The 20,389-nt window shown below is 50.2% G+C and overlaps 1 protein-coding gene across 1 annotated transcript in view; it reads right to left on the bottom strand.

The window, feature by feature from the left end:
• Positions 1-424: 424 nt before the first annotated feature.
• EFCAB12 (EF-hand calcium binding domain 12) overlaps positions 425-20,389 on the bottom strand; it is a 30,098-nt gene continuing 10,133 nt past the window's right edge. The window contains exons 3-9 of the mRNA XM_003926154.3: positions 19,746-19,931; positions 16,870-17,026; positions 12,882-13,078; positions 10,024-10,237; positions 4,257-4,407; positions 2,515-2,571; positions 425-1,842 (exon numbers count right to left, since the gene is read on the bottom strand). Coding sequence (XP_003926203.2) covers positions 1,584-1,842; positions 2,515-2,571; positions 4,257-4,407; positions 10,024-10,237; positions 12,882-13,078; positions 16,870-17,026; positions 19,746-19,931 — 1,221 coding nt within the window. The 3' untranslated portion in view covers positions 425-1,583. The remainder of the gene's footprint in view (positions 1,843-2,514; positions 2,572-4,256; positions 4,408-10,023; positions 10,238-12,881; positions 13,079-16,869; positions 17,027-19,745; positions 19,932-20,389) is intronic.

Below are 20,389 nucleotides of genomic sequence, written 5' to 3'. Positions count from 1 at the left end.
GATTTTTAACTTACCTTCCTGGGACCAGAGACAGAGGATGCAGGAACCGAATTTGGCGAGCACTCCGGTGGTCAATTCGTTTCCCTCCAGACAGCAGTGGGCTACAGGTCCCTGAAAAATCTCAGGGGGCGCCTCTACAGGTTCATCTGGGGAAGGCCAGAATGAGCCCGGTTACACCCGGTGGCGACAAAAAATACAGTATCTCACTGGGGCCTCCAAAATGTTGTACCCAAGCAAGTTAAGGAATGCGCCACACTCTGAGATTGAATTGTGAGTCCTTTATTATGCCGGTGACCAAGAGGTGGCTAACGCCCAAAATTCTCTCGGCCCCTAAGAAAAAGTTAGGTGGTCTTTTATACTTTAGTTTTAAAGGGGAGGGGGAACCTAGTTGAAGTAAATTTTTCACAGAAGCAGAGTAAGCAAAAAGTTAAAAGATAAACTAGGACATGAGAAATAAAACTGCCAGGTGGGAGAAATAAAACAATGCCCCACTTATAGATCATGAGGGTTCTGGGGGCTCCACAGCACCTGCATTCCCGGGCTCTGCTGGTACCACTTAATTTGGCCTCTTATTAACAGATGCATTCCTGGAGGTGCCCGGTGTCAGCCTGCCCCAGCTACCTACTCTAGTTACATACTTAATGGTGGGAAAATAGCTAAAATGAAGAAGCTAAGATGGAGTCTGTCTGGCTTAAGAAGCTAACATGAAGCCTGAACAGCTTTTAGTCTGAGAGAGTTAATTTTAGCTGGCAAAAAGCAGGTTATCACAATACTACCTACCGTGCAGTGGTAGGAAAGGCCTCCTGACCATGGGGCCAGACGAAGCCTGCAGGAACGCAGATTAACACTCACCGAGAAGGCCAGGCGTGGTGGCTCACACCTGTAATCCCAGCACTTTGGGAGGCTGAGGCGGGCTGATCACTTGAGATCAGGCGTTCGAGACCACCAACATGGTGAAACCCCATCTCTACTAAAAATAAAAAAATTAAGCAGGTGTAGTGGGGTGAGCCTGTAGTCCAAGCTACTTGGGAGGCTGGGGCAGGAGAATTGCTTGAACCCGGGAGGCGGAGGTTGCAGTGAGCTGAGACTGTATCACTGCACTGTGGCCTCCTCACTTCTCAGCGGAGGCCACAGGGGTACCCACACTGTTTCCCTGTGGTTACTGGGGTCTCCGGACAAGAGGCTGGAGGTGGCCTGCAGTCATCCCTGGAACAGCCCAGGGAATGTGCCTGCTGTATTCCCCGGACAAGCTCACCCCCCCACCCCCCAGCCCCGCTACAACTCCTAAGCAAGAAATCACATCAGCTGGGTTGCAGGTGACGTGAGAAAAACTCCAACCTGCTTTATTTAGAAAGGGGAAAGTTCAGGGGAGGGAAATAGTCAAAAACTGCACGTCCTTCCTTGGACACATCTACCGTCTGAGACACTGGACACTGAATCCAGAGGGAACTGGCCTGTGGCATCCCACTGAAAGGATTTCTTTCGTCTGACTGTTTGACACTCCTCCTGTGTCTGGGCTCTGGGCCGCTGTCTGCACTGGCCCCTGGCCCAGGAAGGCCAGGTCCAGCAACATCCGGCCCATTCTAGTTGATGTAGTACACCTTGGCGGCATCAAAATAGGCGCGGGTCATGTAGTTCTTGTTCCGAAGGGGCCACCAGTGGTCGGGGTGGTAGGTGGCTGGGTAGACATGGGGCTGGTGTTGAACACAGCTGAAGAGCGCCAGGCTGCGGTCTGTGGCCACAGTGGGCAAGTAGAGCTGCAGCTTATCCAGAAGGTGACCCGGCCAGAAGGAGTTGGGGTGCGTTTGCTGCAGACCACTGGCCCTCTTCGCCTTCAGCTTCCTGGAAAACAAGAAGACACAGGGATGCTCGTCATGGCAGTCAGGCCAGGGCTGAGGCTTCTCCCAGAGCCCACTAACTGGGACCAAGTGGAAATTTAGCACTGTGTCAAGCACTTCAGCGCCTCACTCCTCCCCACAGTTCCATAGGGTCGGCTCTGCTATCCTGTCGACCTCACCTGTGAGGACCCAGAGGCCTGGAGAGGCTGACACACACCGAGCAAGCGGCCAGTGCAGGCGTCACTCCCTGTCCAACGCCTCTAGAATCCAGAGTCTTAAGCGTATGCCGTATGTCATCCGGAGGCATTTTAATGCGGTGTTTGGAGTACAGTCCCTGGAGTCACCCTAGCTGGGTTCAGATCCCCACTCCACCACTTCATTGATGTGTGACTCTGAGCAGGACATGGACCCTTTCTGCGCCTCAGTTTCCCCCTGTGTGAAATGAATGTGCTCAGTGTCCCTTCATAGGAGGGACACTGTTGGGAGGATTGGGGTGAGTGAACACATGGAAAGCCCCAGAGCAATGCCCCCTGGCCCTCCCGGTGTTGTCGCTGCCTCTCCGGCCAGGGCCCCAGCCCCAGCTGTTGTGCCAGGAGCACTGAGTCCCAGGTGCCTCGGGCGAAGCTGCCCCTCCTCCCACCTTCCTTCCTTATGGAGTGAGCTGATTGCCACAGACCTGGTAAATTCCTCAAACTCCTTAAACTGCATTTTCTTGATTTTCTTTGGCGTTTTCCTAGTGGAGGAGAGAGAGGCATTTTGTGAGGAGAGTGGAAATCCAGGCCACTGGGGCTTTAGGGAGTGGGTCAGGGGCCGCAGGGGTGGGCCCATTTCTAAGTCTCAAAGCAGAGCACTGAAAGAAAAACGTCTTTCACCTGGGGCGGGCCCTGACTCCGTGCTGGCTCCAGGGAACACAGTGGGCTTGGGGCAGTCGGACCTAGCCTCAGAATCTGGCCGGGTGACCTGGGCAAGTGACTTTCCCTTCTCATCCTCGGTTCTCTCATGGCTGACAACAGAGAGCTCTCAGGGTAGTCATGAGAGAGGCTCCCTAAGTCACTGCTGAATCCTTTTGGGGTCCCTGGCTCCCACTCCCCACTCCAGAGCTTAACCCAGCCCTGAGGACAAAGGCGGTGAAATCTAACCCCCTCCCACACCACCTCACAACCCCGAGCCTCACAGACATCACTAATCGTTCACCACACTCTTCCATCGAGCCTCCATCTGGCCTCAGAATTTTCCATAACCCTAAATAGTGGCGGTCTCTCCTTGACCTAGGAGACCTCTCTTTATCCTTTATTAGCTATAACTTACCTAAGCATGGACCAAAATCTCCTTCCTAGATTGCCAGCCACTTCCTGGGTCATCTGGGGGCTGGAAGGCAGTCACAGCCAATTTTGTGGCCGGGACCCACCTGCAGGCCTGGGCCTATTCCTGCCCTTGAGAACAGCGTCGGGCCTACCCGGACCAGAGCAAGGTAAAATAACGACTATCATTGATGGAGTGCTGTCACTGCTAAGATCTTGACACTCTTTGTCATCTGATCCTCTTAGTCTATAGTAGGAGCGGCTAGGCCCCTTTACACATGAAGATGCTGAGGCTCAGGGAAGTGCTTTATCCATTTAACCAGAGGGCTGTCTGATCTCTACAAGGCCCTGCTGCATCCCACCGCAGGCATTCTGGCCACACACAGGGCAGCTGGCAGGGGTCTAGAGGCAGGGGCAGGTCCAGGCCCCTCCACCTCATGGTATCCGGCCAGCTGGGCTCTCCTCCTCCCTTGCTGGGCCCCTCCCTCTGCAGGGATGCTGCCTTGGTCCTCTGCAGTCACCCACTGATGCTGCCCACGGGTTGTCACCTGCTGCTTGACTCAAATCTGGGAAGCTTAGGCTTTGGAGTACCAAAGGAGGCCATTTTCTTAAAGAGGACTCAGGCTGGTCTCCGGAAGGGCTAGGGACAGGGCCCAGGGAAATGTTCCTTTCTCCTCCCAGGAGCTGCAAGCCCACCTCTTGCCAGAGAAGGGGGGTGTCAGAGGCAAGGTGGCAGGGCCGAGAAAGGGCTGCCCCGCTGTTCTCTGCAGGGCCCTGACCTTTAGTTGGGGATTTGCAAAGGCCCTTACTCCAGCCCTGTTCTCTAAGAAGGCCCTCCTTTTCATCTTTTCCAGAAACCTTGTGATTGTACAGGACTGGGGTCAGGAGGGTAGCTGTGTGGGAGCTGAGGCCAGCAGGCTGTGATCCTGAGACATGCACCAAAGGTGACTCGGGACTGGCCAGTCTGCAGTGAGCAGTCAGGTGGGGGATGCTGCCCTAGGACGTGTACATGGGCACGGCATGGAGCCCCAGGTATGGCAGCCTCCAGTCCCCACACTGAAGGGACGGCAACGGGGCAGGAGGCCAGGGCAGGGAGAAAGGGGGTCCGAAACTCAGCTTGTCAGTCTTAGACTCGCCAGCGCCCTGGGACTGGAGCAGAGCCACATTTGGAGAAAAGACCTTCCAGTCAGAGTAGTAGCCTCCCGGCTGCCGGATAGGGCGCACCTCGTCCTTCTGGAAAATGATCTTGTCTCCTGGGTACAGCAAGGCTGGGGATAGCAAGAGAAACATCTGCCGCCATCACCCCGGACCGCCCGTCCCTCCCTGAGCCACTGGGGTCAGATGATGTTTGATGTTGTTTTCAATTCACATTTTTATTTAAGAAGCTTTTTTTCTAGGCCAGGCGCGGTGGCTCAAGCCTGTAATCCCAGCACTTTGGGAGGCCGAGGCGGGTGAATCACGAGGTCAAGAGATCGAGACCATCCTGGTCAACATGGTGAAACCCCGTCTCTACTAAAAATACAAAAAATTAGCTGGGTATGGTGGCACGTGCCTGTAATCCCAGCTACTCAGGAGGCTGAGGCAGGAGAATTGCCTGAACCCAGGAGGCGGAGGTTGCGGTGAGCTGAGATCGCACCATTGTACTCCAGCCTGGGTAACAAGAGCAAAACTCCGTCTCAAAAAAAAAAAAAGATAAAGAAGTTTTTTTCTGGGCCGGGCGCAGGGGCTCACACCTGTAGTCCCAGCACTTTGGGAGGAGGCCAAGATGGATGGATCATGAGGTCAGGAGTTTGAGACCAGCTTGACCAACATGGTGAAACCCCGTCTTTACTAAAAATACCAAAATTAACTGGATGTGGTGGCATGCACTTGTAACCTCAGCTACTCAGGAGCTGAGGCAGGAGAATTGCTTGAACGTGGGAGGCGGAGGTTGCAGTGAGCTGAGATGGGGCCCCTGCACTCCAGCCTGGGTGACAGAGCGAGACTCCATCTCAAAAAAAAAAAAAAAAAAGCTTTTCTTTTATCTATTTAGTAACTTTTTATTGTCGAATAGTTGTAGATTCACTGGTAGTTTCAACAACACTGCAGAGGGCTCCCTTGAACCGCTGCCCCAGTGGCGACATGGCATCCAGCTGTAGTGTGATGTCTGGAAAGGGGCCTTGGGACAATAGGGCTGAGGGGACTAGCGATGAGGGGGCTGGTTCATAACTAGGTCAACAAAGGACCCAAGGCCTGGGTGCAAAGAGGTCTGAGCTGTCCTGGGAGGAGGCAGGAGAATTTCATCAACACTTCACTCGGGTAACTTAGACCTGCTTTCTGTCTTGTTTTGTTTTTCTGAGGCAAGGTCTGACTCTGTCACCCAGGCTAAAGTACAGATCACGGCTCACTGCAGCCTCAACTTCCTGGGCTTAAGCGACCCTCCCACCTTAGCCTCCTGAGTAGCCAGGGCCACAGGCATGCACCTCCATGCCTGGCTAATTTCTTAAATTTTTAGGAGAGATGGAGTCTTGCTATGTTACCCAGGCTGGTCTGGAACTCCTGAGCTCAAGCCATCCTATCTACCCTGGCTCCCAGATCGTTGGGATTACAGGCGTGAGCCACTGCACCCGGCCCACTTAGATTTGTTTGGTGGTGGTTTTCTCCATGTTTGAATTAATCTCACGGATATCCTTAGGAGAGTTTTCTAAGATGTGCTAAATATAAAAAGAACTGAGCCAGGGCCTCCACCTTCCTGCAACTATTGAGCAGTGCTCATCTTAAGATGATAACACATGAAATCTTATGTTCTAGAAAAAGTGATGGAAGTTACACTCTAGCTAGTCAGTGTTGGTTATTTGGGGGTTGGAAAGGGCTGTGGAGGTGAGAAGGAAGGAGAGGGAAGGGGCGATATGTAACATCAATATTTTCTTTTTTTTTTTTTTTTTTGAGACGGAGTTTCGCTCTTGTTACCCAGGCTGGAGTGCAATGGCACGATCTCGGCTCACCGCAACCTCCGCCTCCTGGGTTCAGGCAATTCTCCTGCCTCAGCCTCCTGAGTAGCTGGCATTACAGGCATGCGCCACCATGCCCAGCTAATTTTTTTTTTTTTTGTATTTTTAGTAGAGACGGGGTTTCACCATGTTGACCAGGATGGTCTCGATCTCTCAACCTCGTGATCCACCCACCTCGGCCTCCCAAAGTGCTGGGATTACAGGCTTGAGCCACTGCACCCGGCCCAACATCAATATTTTCAAAAAGTATACATGATTTTCTAAAGTATGATTTAAAAGTGACTCACACCTATAATCCCAGCACTTTGGTAAGCCAAGGCAGGTGGATCACGAGGTCAAGAGATTGAGACCATCCTGGCCAACATGGTGAAACCCCGTCTCTACTAAAAATACGAAAAATTAGCCGGGTATGGTGGAGCATGCCTGTAATCCCAGCTACCTGGGAGGCTGAGGCAGGAGAACTGCTTGAAACCAGAAAACCGAAGTTGCAGTGAGCCAGGATTGCGCCACTGCACCACTCCAGCCTGGCGATACAGTGAGTCTCCATCTCAAAAAAAAAAAAAAAAAAGTTTGATTTTAAAATGAGTTCTGTAAATAATTTTCTGTAAATGAGAAAAAGAGATTTGTGAAAGGATGGTCACTAAAATATTCACAATGGCCAACTTAGGCTGGGGGAATTTTGATTTTTATGTTTTCAAAAAATTCAAATGAGCAAGCATTATCGCCAAAACCAGGGTGGAAAGCCAATAAAGCTGTATTCACAAGGGAGGGGAGACCTTGTTTAGAATTCTGGCTCCTGAGCTTGAGGCCTGGAGTCTGTGTCACCAGTGTCTCGTCTAGAACTCAGAGCTGGAAGTCCTGATAGCTGAGCCTCTCTACCTACAGGAGATAGGCCTCTGTCATAAAGATACCCAATAGACAGCGGCCAAGACAGTGGTCAGAGATGGATTAGGGCCTAGTCCCAGCCATAGGATGCTCCACGTGCCCGTGAATGTGAGATCCTGCAGACAGCTGAAGCTCACCCATGTAGGAACCCAGGAGCTAGCAAAAACCAGGGGTGGAGAGAATCAACAGTGGTCCAAAGCAGGATGCAGTGGCTCACGCTTATAATCCAGTACTTTGGGAGGCTGAGGTTGGAGGATCACTTGAGCCCAGGAGTTCGAGATCAGCCTGGGCAACAAAGCAAGACCCCATCTCTAAAAAAAAAACAAAAAACAAAACAAAACAAAAAAAACAGTGGCTCAATGTTCTGGTGAGGACAGACAAAGGAGGCACACAGGGAAAGACCTAACCTGTGTGCCTCCAGACGGAGTCTCACTCTGTCACTCAGGCTAGAGTGCAGTGGTATGATCATAGCTCACTATAGCCTTGAACTATAGTGAGCAGTCCAGGGCGCATGGCAAGCCAGCCTGCATTTTAGAAGAGAGCTGCAGCTCTACTACTGCATAAGACCATGGGGTAAATAATCAGGAAATGTGAGGCTCCCCAAGGAAGGAGGAAGGAGAGACGTTTCGGTGAAAAGTCAGCAGCCAGAGCTGCAGGCTCTCCCTCTGGCTCTGCCCTCCCAGCCCAGGCAGCATGTGTGGGAGACAACGACCACTGAAGTTGCCTGCCTGTGTTCCTGACAGCCTCTGACCACATTCCCCTGTACACATTTCTTATGGGCCAAACTGTGTCTCCCCAAAATTCGTATGTTGTAATTCTAATCCTTAGTACCTTAGAATGTGATATGTGTGTGTGTGTGTGTGTGTGCGTGCACACACGTGTGTGTAAGAGAAAGAGAAAGGATCTTGCTCTGTCACCTAGGCTGGAATGCCGTGGTGTGATCTCGGCTCATTGCAACTTTGACCTTCTGGGCTCAAGCGATCCTCCTACCTCAGCCTCCTGAGTAGCTGGGACTACAGGCACATGCCACCATGTCTGATGAATTTGTGTATTTTTTTGTAGATATGGGGTTTTGTGATGTTGCCCAGCTTGTTCTGGAAATCCTGGGCTCAAGCAATCCATCCGCCTTGGCCTCCCAAAGTGCTGGGATTACAGGCGTGGGCCATTTTACCCTGCTAGAATGTGACAGTTGAGGTTTAAAAAAAAAAAAAAGGATGTGACTTTATTTGGAGATTTTGTTTTGTTTTGTTAAGACGGAGTCTCACTCTGTCACTCAGGCTGGAGTGCAGTGGTATGATCATAGCTCACTATAGCCTTGAACTCCTGGGATCAAGCTATCCTCCTGCCTTGGCCTTCCAAAGTACTGGGATTTCTGGGGTAAGTCACAGGGATTACTGAGGTGAGCCACTGTGCCTAGCCTGGAGATAAAGTCTTTAAGGAGGTGATCAAGCTGAAACAAGGCTGTCCATGGGTGGGCCCTAATCCAATCTGACTGGTGTCCTTATAAGAGAAAATGTGGACACACAAGAGAGACACCAGGTGTGCACGTGCAGAGAAAAAACCCTGTGGAGGCAGCAAGGAGGCAGTCATCTGCCAGCCAAGAAGAGAGGCCTGGAAGGCCTTGGAAACCAGCCCTGCTGGCATCTGGACCTGGGACCTCCAGCCTCCAGAACAGTGAAAACATTAATTCCTGTTGTGGAATCCACCCAGTCCACAGACTGGTGTTTTGTTATGGCAGCCCTAGCAAAGTGATTGAAGAAGACCCCAGGGCCTACACATTTAGCATTTGTTTCCCTCCCTCTTGGGAAAAAGATGGTAATAATCCATTGTGACTGTAAAGTCTAGTTCTCACATAAGTCACACCACTGCCTGTGTGATGTGTTCCTTTCTCAGAAAGCCGCATTTCCCAGTATGGCCACAGTTCCTCCCTAGGTAGCGGTTCCTAGGCGAAAACCTCTGCCTCCAGGTACAGCTTGCTCCTTCATGTTTGTAAAGCACAGAGAGGATGCTGCCCATTAAATTTATACATTCACCAGGCCAGGTGTGGGGGCTTATGCCTGTGATCCCAGGATTTTGGGAGGCTGAGGTGGGTGGATCACTTGAAGTCAGGAGTTCGAGACCAGCCTGGCCAACATGGTAAAACCCTGTCTCTCCTAAAAATACAAAATCAGCCATGCGTGGTGGTGTGCACCTGTAGTCCTAGCTACTCGGAAGGCTGAGGCAGGAGAATTGCTTGAACCTGGGATTGGAGGTTGCAGTGAGCTAAGATTACGCCATTAGACTCCAGCCTGGGTGACAGAGTGAGACTCTGTCTCAAAACAAAACAAATTTATATTTACCAATTCATAAGTTTGGAATGCAGACATTGCTAAATTGTCATCTAGGAGCTGAACCCTTCTCTACCCCCACCTATTAGAAATGGTCGCCCCCCCCCGCCCACAGAGACGCAGTGGGCTCAGAATAGCTTGAATGTATGAAAACACGTTCTCCACCCAAGCAGAGGGCAAAAGCAGTGTGGAAATCTCAGGGCGGAGTCTGAGTGCTCTCTGCTCAAAGGGCCTCAGCCAGTCCTGTCTCTGGGTGCATTTGCACCATACTCCTTGTTACAGAAGAACCAAGCAACAGCCTGGCCTAGAGAAAGGCTTTGTTTTGACAGCAGTTATCGTTTCTATCAAACCTCCCTCTTCCTTAATGTTCAACCTCAGGGCTTTCTCACTCAGAACTCCTGTCCTTGGAGCTTTCTACTCTAGAATGAGCTTCTGGCTCACCAAGCTCAGGGTTCCAGAATCCAGACCTCTAAGCCTTGTGTTCTAGAAATCCCATCTAGCAGCAAAACAGACTGGGCTCCTCCTCCTCTCCTCCATGCCCCCACTCTGCCTTATTCCCAATGTCCCCACCAGAGACCACACTGGCTTGAATGGCTGCATGGGTACCTTGGGTGGCATCACCTTTGTCCCAGCTCTGGGGTCCCCTTGGCATCTTCCTAGAGCCAGCCACCCAGGCCCTTACCTTTCATGAGGATGTCCTCCGTCAGCGGGATGCCATAGGACTCACAGAGCTTCCAGCATTGCAGGTAGACCAGAAAGGTGTGCCTGCGGGCTGAGTCGATGAGCTCCTTCATGTCCCCGTGGATGGTGGATGGGAGGCAGTGCTCGTCAAAGTGCTGATTCCCACAGCGCACCATGCGGCACTGCTCCGTGTATTGGATGGAGGGGATCGTGAGCTGTGAAGGAAGCAGAGGGGGGTTCACTCTTCTCTTGCCTGTGTCCCTTCTGGTCAGAAGGCAGATGCAGTGCCTCATCAACCTCTCCCCTACAAGGTCCCTATGAGGGGTGATGGCAACCAATGTCCAGTGGGGCTGCAGTTCAGATTCTGAAGTCGGTGAAGACTTCAACTGACTTCAGGTTTGGAAGCTCAGGTTCTGAAGTCACAGCCCTGTAGATGGGTGTGCAGCGTGCACACATGATTGTGTAATATATATACAGTAAAACACAGTACACACGCCCTAGAGGCGTCCTATTGAAAAACGACATTCGCAGGACCACAAGGTGGCTCACACCTGCAATCCCAGCACTTTGGGAGACCAAGGCAGGAGGATCCCTTGAGCCCATGAGTCCAAGACCAGCCTGGGCAACATGGCAAAATCCTGTCTCTATAGAAAATACAAAAATTAGCTGGGCATAGTGGTGCGCGCCTGTAGTCCTAGCTTCTCAGGAGGCTGAAGTGGGAGAATGGCTTGAGCCTGGGAAATTGAGGCTGCAGTGAGCCAAGATCAAGCCAGTACACTCCAGCCTGGGCAGTAGAGTGATACTGTCTCTAAAAAAGAAAAGAAAAATGATAGCTGAGTGTTTGGCTGCATGGGAATTTAAATTAGGAGCAGCCATCTGTGATCTTGAGATAAAAGTCATGAGATAAGGTCGGAGGAGGCTGGCGGAGCAGGTAGCTGCTTTTGCTGGCTGCCACCACCTTCTTGTTTTTTTGTTTTTTTTTTTTTAAAAAAAAACCCTATATTTTAAAGCTTCTAACACGAGGATCAGCAAAGAGCAAACAGCCCATGGGCCGAATCTGGCCCAACACCTGTTTTCATAAATAAAGTTTTGTTGGAGCGCCACCACTCTCATTTGTTTAGATGCTGTCTGCAGCTGCTTTTCTGCTGCAACAGCAGAGCTGAGCAGTTGCAACAGACAACAGATGGCCCGCCAGGCCTAAAATGTTTACTCTCTGGCCCTTTCCAGGGGAACTTTGCTGGTCCCTGCTCAAACATTTTGGGTTTTCTTGTCATGCAACTGAATCAAATCTTAAGTTGACATAGCACTTAGCAATATCTACCATTTTATTATATGTGCAAATATAAAAATATCATAGGTATAAATACAAATATGTATTTTTATTATATATATGTTTATTTTTTAGAGACACGGTCTCACTCTGTAGCCTGGGCTGGGGTGCAGTTGTACAATCATAGCTCGCTGCAGCCTTGACCTCCCAGGCTCAAGCCATCCTCTGGCCTCAGCCTCTTCAGTAGATGGAATCACAGGCACATGACTCCATGCTGGCTAATTTTTAAAAATTTTCATGTAGAAACGGGGCCTTGCTATGTTGCCCAGGTTGGTCTCAAACTCCCGGCCTCGAGTGATCCTCCAACTTTGGCCTCCCAAAGGGCTAGGATTATAGGTATGAGCCACTGCATCTGGCCTGTATATAATCTTTTTTTCTTTTTTTGAGACAAGGTCATGCTCTTTACCCCAGTGCAATGGTGTGATCTTAGCTCACTGCAGTCTCAACCTCCTGGGCTCAGGCAATCCTCTTACCTCAGCCTCCCAAGTAGCTGGGACCACAGGCACATGCTGTCATGCCGGGCTAACTTTTTAAATTTTTTGTAGAGATAGGATCTCCCTATATTGCCTAGGATGGCCTCGGACTCCTGGACTCAAGCAGTCCTCCTACCTTGACCTCTCAAAGCGCTAAGATTACAGGTGCAAGACACCACTCCCAGCCTGTATTATATATGAATATTTATATGTATTATTGTATTGATGTTGTCTGCCTCCCTTGCTAGACTGTCAGCTTCCTAGGGGCAGGGGCTGTTACGCTTATTACAATACCCAGAATAGTGTCTGGCATGTGGTAGGCTCTCAATAAATGTTTACTGGACAAGCTAATTCATACTATCAGTCCTTCCTTCCTTCACTTGCCATGTATTTCTGGAGAGTCTACCCAGTGCCAGGCCCTGTGCCAGGTGCCTGGATTCCAGCTGTGATGAAAATGCAGGCCTGGTCTCAGGATGAAAAGTCATAATTAAAGAATAGGAAGAGAGGGACGTGATACTTTTAGAAAGAGAATCTTAGGCCAGGCGCGGTGGCTCAAGCCTGTAATCCCAGCACTTTGGGAGGCCGAGGCGGGTGGATCACGAGGTCGAGAGATCGAGACCATCCTGGTCAACATGGTGAAACCCCGTCTCTACTAAAAATACAAAAAGTTAGCTGGGCATGGTGGCGCGTGCCTGTAATCCCAGCTACTTAGGAGGCTGAGGCAGGAGAATTGCCTGAGCCCAGGAGGCGGAGGTTGCGGTGAGCCGAGATCGCGCCATTGCACTCCAGCCTGGGTAACAAGAGCGAAACTCCGTCTCAAAAAAAAAAAAAAAAAAAAAAAAAAAAAGAAAGAGAATCTTAGTACATTTTCACAAAAACCTCATGAGGCAGGTATTGTTCTGATTTTACAGCTGAGAGATGTGAAGAGCGGGTGGCTGTAGAGGTGAAGACCTCCCTCCCCAGGGTTCTGCAGCCAGCAGGTGGTGCTGCCGCGGTGACCTGAACCCCAGCTGCTCCAGTCCCCAAGGCCTGTGCCCTCCTTGGGCTGGGGGGTACCTTGAGCTGTCGCTGCTGCTCGCGGTAGCGCTTGCCCACTTCCTCCATCTCCTCCAGGGTCATGGGCCGCGCCTCCATCTGCGTGTCGACTGCAGGCACCGTCAGCAGGTCCACCTTGGGAAGCTGTGGGGCTGAATCTACCTCCTGCTTCTTGAGCAGACTCTTCAGGGAACCTTTGTGCTTGGCCAAGATATGACCTAGAGTAGGAGGGAAGAGATGAAGGGAGGTGGACTAAGAGGGTGCCCGCCAAGCAGTTATCCAGTGTCAACCAGCAGATACCAGGCCACCCTTCTGCTCCCTGCCCACACATCTGGGCAGTGCCCACCTGAGCCGTACCGTGGATGTGCCCCTCCTCGCCATCTCCACTAATGGCCTCCCACACTGCACTAACCCCAGCCCTCCGGCAGCCACTCTCATCCTCTGTCACCCTGTTTCACCAAGCAGCAAATCGGATCTTTAAAAAATATAGAGCAGGGCACTCTGGGAGGCCGAGGTGGGTGGATCAGCTGAGGGCAGTAGTTCGAGACTAGCCTGATCAATATGGTGAAACCCCATCTCTACTAAAAATACAAAAATTAGTTGGGCGCAGTGGTGTGTGCCTGCAGTCCCAACTACTCAGGAGGCTGAGACAGGAGAATTGCTTGAACTTGGGAGGCAAAGGTTGCAGTGAGAAGAGATTGTGCCACTGCACTCCAGCCTGGATGACAGAGCAAAACTCTGTCCCCCCAAAATATAGAGAGCAGGGTGCAGTGGCATGCCTGTGGTTCCAGCTACTCGAGAGCCTGTGGTGGGAGGATAACTTACACCCAGGAATTTGAGGCTGCAGGATTTGAGCTATGATCACAGCTGCGAATAGCCACTTACTCCAGCCTGGGCAATATAATGAGGCCCCATTGCTGAATATATATGTGGATAGATAAAGAGACAGACCAGATCACCTCATTATCCTGGTTTCCCACAGCACTTAGACCAAAACCCAGAGTCCTTTCTCTGGGCTACAAGACCCTGCTGCACGATCTGGCCTCAGCTACCTTCCTACCTGGTCCATGGTGTACTGTTCACCCCTTACCCATTCCACCCAGCCACCCTGACCACCTTCTATCTCTTGCAAGCTTTCCTGCCCTAGGGCCTTTGCCTTTGCAGTTCCATCTGCCTAGAATGTGCTTTCCCCAAGACTAGTTCCTGTTAATCACTCAGATGTCTGCTCCTCAGAGAGGCCTTCCCTGACCGCTAGACCTTTAGGTGCAAGCTCATTAAAAGCTGGTTCACTACTGTGTTCACTACTGTGTTCCCAGTTTCTGGAAGTGTCACATAGTGGGTGCTCAACAAAGATGCTAAGAAATGAAAGAATCCCATTGTCCCTGGCCTGGTTCCGACCTTCATTGTCTCAAGCTGAAGTAGTATCCTGACCTTACCAGCTTCTACTGAGGCTATGAACAAGTGGCTCAGCCTCTATGAGCTCCAGCTTCCTCCTCATAAAGCAGGAATAGCAACCCTGACCTCTGGGGACGTGAAGGATAAACTGAGATCATTCTGCAAGACTGAAAAAGAGCGACTGCAAGAAGAACTACTGGAAGAAGGCATCCCTGCCAAGATGCTCAAGCTCTTGCCTCTTTAGACAAAGTGAAAGACACCCTGACAGAGCAGCAGGACCGTCATCTCAGACAAACACCGCCACTTAAGTTCCAGCTCCCTTTCTGGCCTCATGCATTTCAAGGAAATCTCTTCTCTTCTAACTATAAGCGGCCAGAAAGAGCAGACAGTAAAACACAGATAAGACAGCTTGGGCACAGAGGGAGGTGGGGGAAGGTCTCTTGGGTAACTGCGAACTTCATGCTCACACAGTGGGTCCCAGTAAAGCAGTGGGTCCCAGTAAAACAGTGGGCCTTAAGAAGCACATTCCTTTCCCTTCAGGTGCACTAAGACAGGGAAGCTAAAGGCAGACTCTGGGGAGTACCCCTGCAGCTACAGAAAGATGTATGGGGACAGACACACAACTCTCCCTCCCAGATAAGCACAACAAAGAGACACAGAAGCAGCCTAAGCCACTGATAAACTCCCCTACCCTGAATCCTTAAAAACTTGTAGTCTGTAAGAGAGTGTGGCTCTGACCTAATTCAACCAGAAGCCCCTCTGAGGTTTGTTTTCTCGAAGATAAACCTGTCTTGACTGCTGAGCCACCTTTCATGTTTCTTTTCTCTTTCTTTAATTCTTTTTTTTTTTTTTTTTTGAGACGGAGTTTCGCTCTTGCTACCCAGGCTGGAGTGCAATGGCGCGATCTCGGCTCACCGCAACCTCCACCTCCTGGGTTCAGGCAATTCTCCTGCCTCAGCCTCCTGAGTAGCTGGGATTACAGGCACGCGCCACCATGCCCAGCTAATTTTTTGTATTTTTAGTAGAGACGGGGTTTCACCATGTCGACCAGGATGGTCTCGAACTCTCGACCTCGTGATCCACCCGCCTCGGCCTCCCAAAGTGCTGGGATTACAGGCTTGAGCCACCGCGCCCGGCCTCTCTTTCTTTAATTCTTACACACTCAAGTCTACCTATCTAACCCGCTGTTGCTCCCCAGGGAAAAAGAACTCAGTGATGATACAAAAATAGCATCATGAGAGCAAATGTCTGCTTCTTGGCTTTGTGTTTACCTTCTGGGAAATAACAGGCCCCCAAATACCTCTGCTGTGAATGTGCATCACAGCACACGGGGGTCATTCAAATGACTCACAGCCAGCTACACAGATAGTGATGAGCTTGGTAATTTATAACAAAAAGGAACAAACAGGATAGAGGGAGAGCATGCCCGACTCGAGGTGACCTTAAAAATGTGCTGAATGTAAAGATTACTACTGTTGGGGTGGTAATACATGCAGGAGGTGACTGTTGGGGTGCTAAGATTCCCTGACCTCTGAGAGAGGCAGAGACCCTGCTTGGGAGGCGATGGCGACTCTGCAGGGCAGCTGCTGGAGACTGGACATTGAAAATCTCCTGGGGGACTGAGGAACATGTGCTCTGAGCTGCCTGCTGTCCCCAAATGAGCCACTCCAATGAAGAGGCTGAGTGACTCCACTTGATGTGACCATGAACTCCAATGGCCTCGCCCTGGATCGTTATTACCATTGTAAGGAAACCCCTCTCCACTTCCTCCTCCAGAGCTCCTATGTGACTTAGGGAGGACAAGGAGGCCCCAGTCATGTGTGAGATTAAATTCCTGCCAAGCTGGTGGGTGGAAACAAAGCAAGATTTGTTTCATTTAGAAAAACAAAGCTGTATCTATATTTGAGGAGGGTGCTGGAATGGGTGGGTAGTTGTAATTATTTTGGTTTTTTGTTTGTTTACAACAAGAATGGCACTAACATATAGAGAAATATTATACAATGCAGCTTTGTGTTGTAGACTAAATTCACAGCCAGAGCTTTAGCAAGTCCATTTCTAATTTGCTTCTGTGCCTTGTCTGGACAAATGTGGCCCTACAAGAATACTGCTTGGCAGATGGAACTTGAGCTGTGCACAACCTTTACAACTGTTCACAGAAACCCAGCCATAATACGCCTGATAACAGAATACCCAAATATACTTTCCAGTAAACTCTAAACACATGCTAACTCTGGTTCTGAACAAGAATTTTATCAATAAGCTATGGATTAATAGTGAGGAGGCCTTGGACCCCCATAACATAAGTGTCTCTGGAAAGGCTTGCCATTTGGGTCAGTTCTCAGTCTCTTAGGTAGGCTCTGGTGGGCTGAGCATCCTCCTCTAAGTAAAAGGGCTGGGACTTCTTTGTCTTTGAATGGACACAGTGGTAGCTGGGCACTCAAGGAAATGAGTTGATCTCTCAGCCTGAAAATTTCCAGAGACTTGACCAAACTACAGTCAGCCAAACTGGGGAGCACATTGAGGAAGTGAGTTTGGAAAAGAAGCCAAGGCTGCCTACACCATGCTCACTCCCAGGACGGGAAGGTGGAAGCACAGGACGGGGAGGGGTACGCACGCTCCCTGGCAGTGGCCAGGCTGCTCCTTCGCCGAGCCATAGACCACTGCTTATAGGTTTTGGCCAGGATATCCATGGTGATGGTGTTGTGCTTCCCAAGAGAGCTGAGATAGATCACCACATCCTCCACTTCCTGGTTCTTCAGAGGGACTCCGGCCTGAGGAGAGAGAAGGCCCTGAGACTAGCAGCTCCCATCCAACGTCCTGCTCTGACGGCCAAGGCCTTACCAGCTACCTGAGACCCCCATCCCACTTCCAGTTTCATTCTCAGCCACTCCCCACTATACCCAAGGTCCCTGCTGCAGGAGCTCAGAGCCTTTTCCCGGGCCTCGAACAAGCTTTGCACTTTCCTACCTTTGCCTTTGCTCACGCAGTTCTCCGTCTCTGCCTGAAAAACTCCTATCCCTCCTTCAAAGTCCAGTCCAGAGGTCACCATCTTTGTAGAGTGGGTTACTTCTTCCTCTAGGCTCCCACCCCACTTCCTACCAGTCTCAATGGCAGCATCTACCACGCTGGAAGCATGATTTCACATGTGGATCATCCCTGTCCACAAGTAACGCATAAATCTCCCTTAACTCCTGTAAGATGGGATCTAGAATACCATATACCTCAAGCAACTCTGGAGGTATAGAATGCTTGCCAGCAACATTGGATATTCAATAAGAAAAGTTTTAAAGGAAATATGATTTTGTTCTTCAGTTTCTTTAAACAATAGTCATTGTTCACTGAACTTTACTCAAACTCCTGGCCTCAAGTGATCCTCCTGTCTCGGCCTCCCAAAGTGCTGGGATTACAGGCGTGAGCCACTGTGCGTGACCTTGAACTTTCCTTAAGTAAGATCAGAGCTCTCCTGGTGCTGACTGGAAGCAGTGGCTCACACCTGTATTCCCAACACTTTGGGAGGCCAAGGTGGGCAGATCATCTGAGGTCAGGAGTTTGAGAGCAGCCTGACCAACGTGGTGAAAACCCATCTCTACTAAAAACAGAAAATTAGCCAGGCGTGGTGGCACATGCCTGTAATCCCAGCTACCTGGGAGGCTGAGGCAGGAGAATTGCTTGAACCAGGGAGGTGGAGGTTGCAGTGAGCCAAGACTGTGCCATTGTACTTCAGCCTGGGTGACAAGAATGAAACTCCATCTCAAAAAAAGAAAAAAAAAAAGAACTCTCCTAGTGCTAAAGAACTTAATATTTCACCTTTCTGTTACAGAGATTAAAGACCATTATCTTTAAATGCTTTGAAGTGTTGTTGAGATAATTACATGTCATAAAACATGTATGAGAAAACTGATAATTCAAAACCACAAAGACATCCCAGTCAACTTCCTAAAGTTGTTTAAGGTATTTGTTGTTGTTGTTTGGGTTTCTTTTGAGTCAGGATCTTGCTCTGTCACCCAGGCTGGAGTGGTGGTGTGATCAGAGCTCACTGCAGCCTCTAACTCTCGGGCTTCAGTGATCTCCCCATCTGGGCCTCCCAGGTAGCTGGGACCACAGGTATGTGCCACCATACTGGGCTAAGTTTTTTAAAATTTTTGTAGAGATGGGGGTCTTACTATGTTACCCAAGCTGGTCCCAAGCTCCTGGCCTCAAGCAATCTTCTCACTTTGGCCTTCTAAAGTGTTGGGGGATTACAGGCATGAGCCATCATGCCAGGGGAAAGTATCTTGCATTAAAAAGATATAAAAGCTTGGGCCGGGCGCGGTGGCTCACGCCTATAATCCCAGCACTTTGGGAGGCCGAGACGGGTGGATCACGAGGTCGAGAGATCGAGACCATCCTGGTCAACATGGTGAAACCCCGTCTCTACTAAAAATACAAAAAATTAGCTGGGCATGGTGGCGCGTGCCTGTAATCCCAGCTACTCAGGAGGCTGAGGCAGGAGAATTGCCTGAACCCAGGAGGCGGAGGTTGCAGTGAGCCGGGATCGCGCCATTGCACTCCAGCCTGGGTAACAAGAGCAAAACTCCGTCTCAAAAAAAAAAAAAAAAAAAAAAAAGATATAAAAGCTTAGTTCATGTAGACTAGGGGTTAGCACGCTTTTTCTATAAAAAAGTCAGATGTAAACATTTTAGGTTTTGCTAGCCATACGATCTGTGTCATACTGCTCAACTCTGCCATGGTAGCATGAAAGCAGCCATGGGCAATTCAAGGATGAATGAGTGTGGCTGTGTTCCAATGAAAGCAGGCTGGACTTGTCTCGTGAGCCACAGTTTGCAGACCTCTGCTAGGCCGATACAACTTTTCATGATGGGAAATGTTCTACTTCTGTGCAGTCCAGCGGAGAAGACACTTGCCACATGTCACTACTGAGCACTCAAAATGTGTGACTGTTGTGATTGAGGGACTGGAGTTTTAAATTTATAATTGATTTACATTGTTAAATAGTCAGTGAAAGTAAAAGTGTGGTCCGTGGGCCGGTACCACGGGCATCACCAGGAGCTCGTAAGAAATACAGCATCTTTTGATGATCCACAGATGTGCTGGGTCAGAAGCTGCATTTCGACAGGACCTCCATGTAACTTATATGCCAGTGAGTTGGAGACACTCTACCAGCTTTCTCTGATCTCGGTTTTGGGGTCTGCTGTGCAAGATAGGGATTCCCCAAGGTAGCTGGCTGGTTATGAGGTTAACTCTGCAGACTTTCAACCCAGGCAGGGGTTTCCAAGGTCAGACTGGTGCAGGATAGATTTTCAGGATCTGATTTGTCCACAGGTTAATCCGTATTTTCCAATTTGGCTTTACAAGTAATAAGACTGACCATTTTCACTCCTTGTGTGTACTTCTCAGTTAAACCAGAACCCGGTGGTGGGACAGGGCAAGAGGGAATACATGGGCATCCTGTCCACTTGGGCCCATCCAGGGAAAGCAGGTGGCACTTACTGCCTTGACAGCCATGATGAACTCCTCCCTGGTGATTCTCTGGTTCTTGTCCTGGCCCACCTTGTGAAGTATCTCCAGGATCTTCATCTTGCGACGGTGCAGGTAGGAGTACATGGCCGACAGGGCAGGGGGCTTGGGCAGCTGGAGCTGGGGCACCGGCAGGTGGGAGAGCCAGGGGGCTTTCTTCTGGAAGAGACGAAAGGGTGGGGCAGAGGAGAGAGTTCAAGGGAGACAGGCCAGTGGGATGTGGTCCCCAGAGTTAGGGAGTAAGGAGAGGCTGAGCAACTCTAAACAGAATAGAGTGCAAAGGGCACTGGGTTCAGCGCAACTGCGTTTGGCACAGAATGCCTGGGAGACTTTGCTTCTCTGAGCCTTGGTTTTCACATCTGAAACACAAGACTTGGACAATATAAGAACTAAAATTTCATTCTTATCCACATCTCTCCTGTCAAACAGTCAGTATCTGTGATCCCACGGGTCTGGTCTCTCAATGCACCAAAAGCTGTAGCCTTCCCTGGAGCCAGGCACCGCCGCCCCCAGCCTTTGCATCTGCTATATATAGGCTTCCTGCCTGAAAGACTTTTCCCCTCTTTCTCTGTCTGTCCAAATCCTCTTCTTCCAATTCCAGGTGAAAGGGCATATTT

This window comes from Saimiri boliviensis, chromosome 8 (assembly GCF_048565385.1).
Source record: "Saimiri boliviensis isolate mSaiBol1 chromosome 8, mSaiBol1.pri, whole genome shotgun sequence".
Taxonomy (NCBI): Eukaryota; Metazoa; Chordata; class Mammalia; order Primates; family Cebidae; genus Saimiri; species Saimiri boliviensis.
This window is presented reverse-complemented; position numbering and strand designations above follow the sequence as displayed.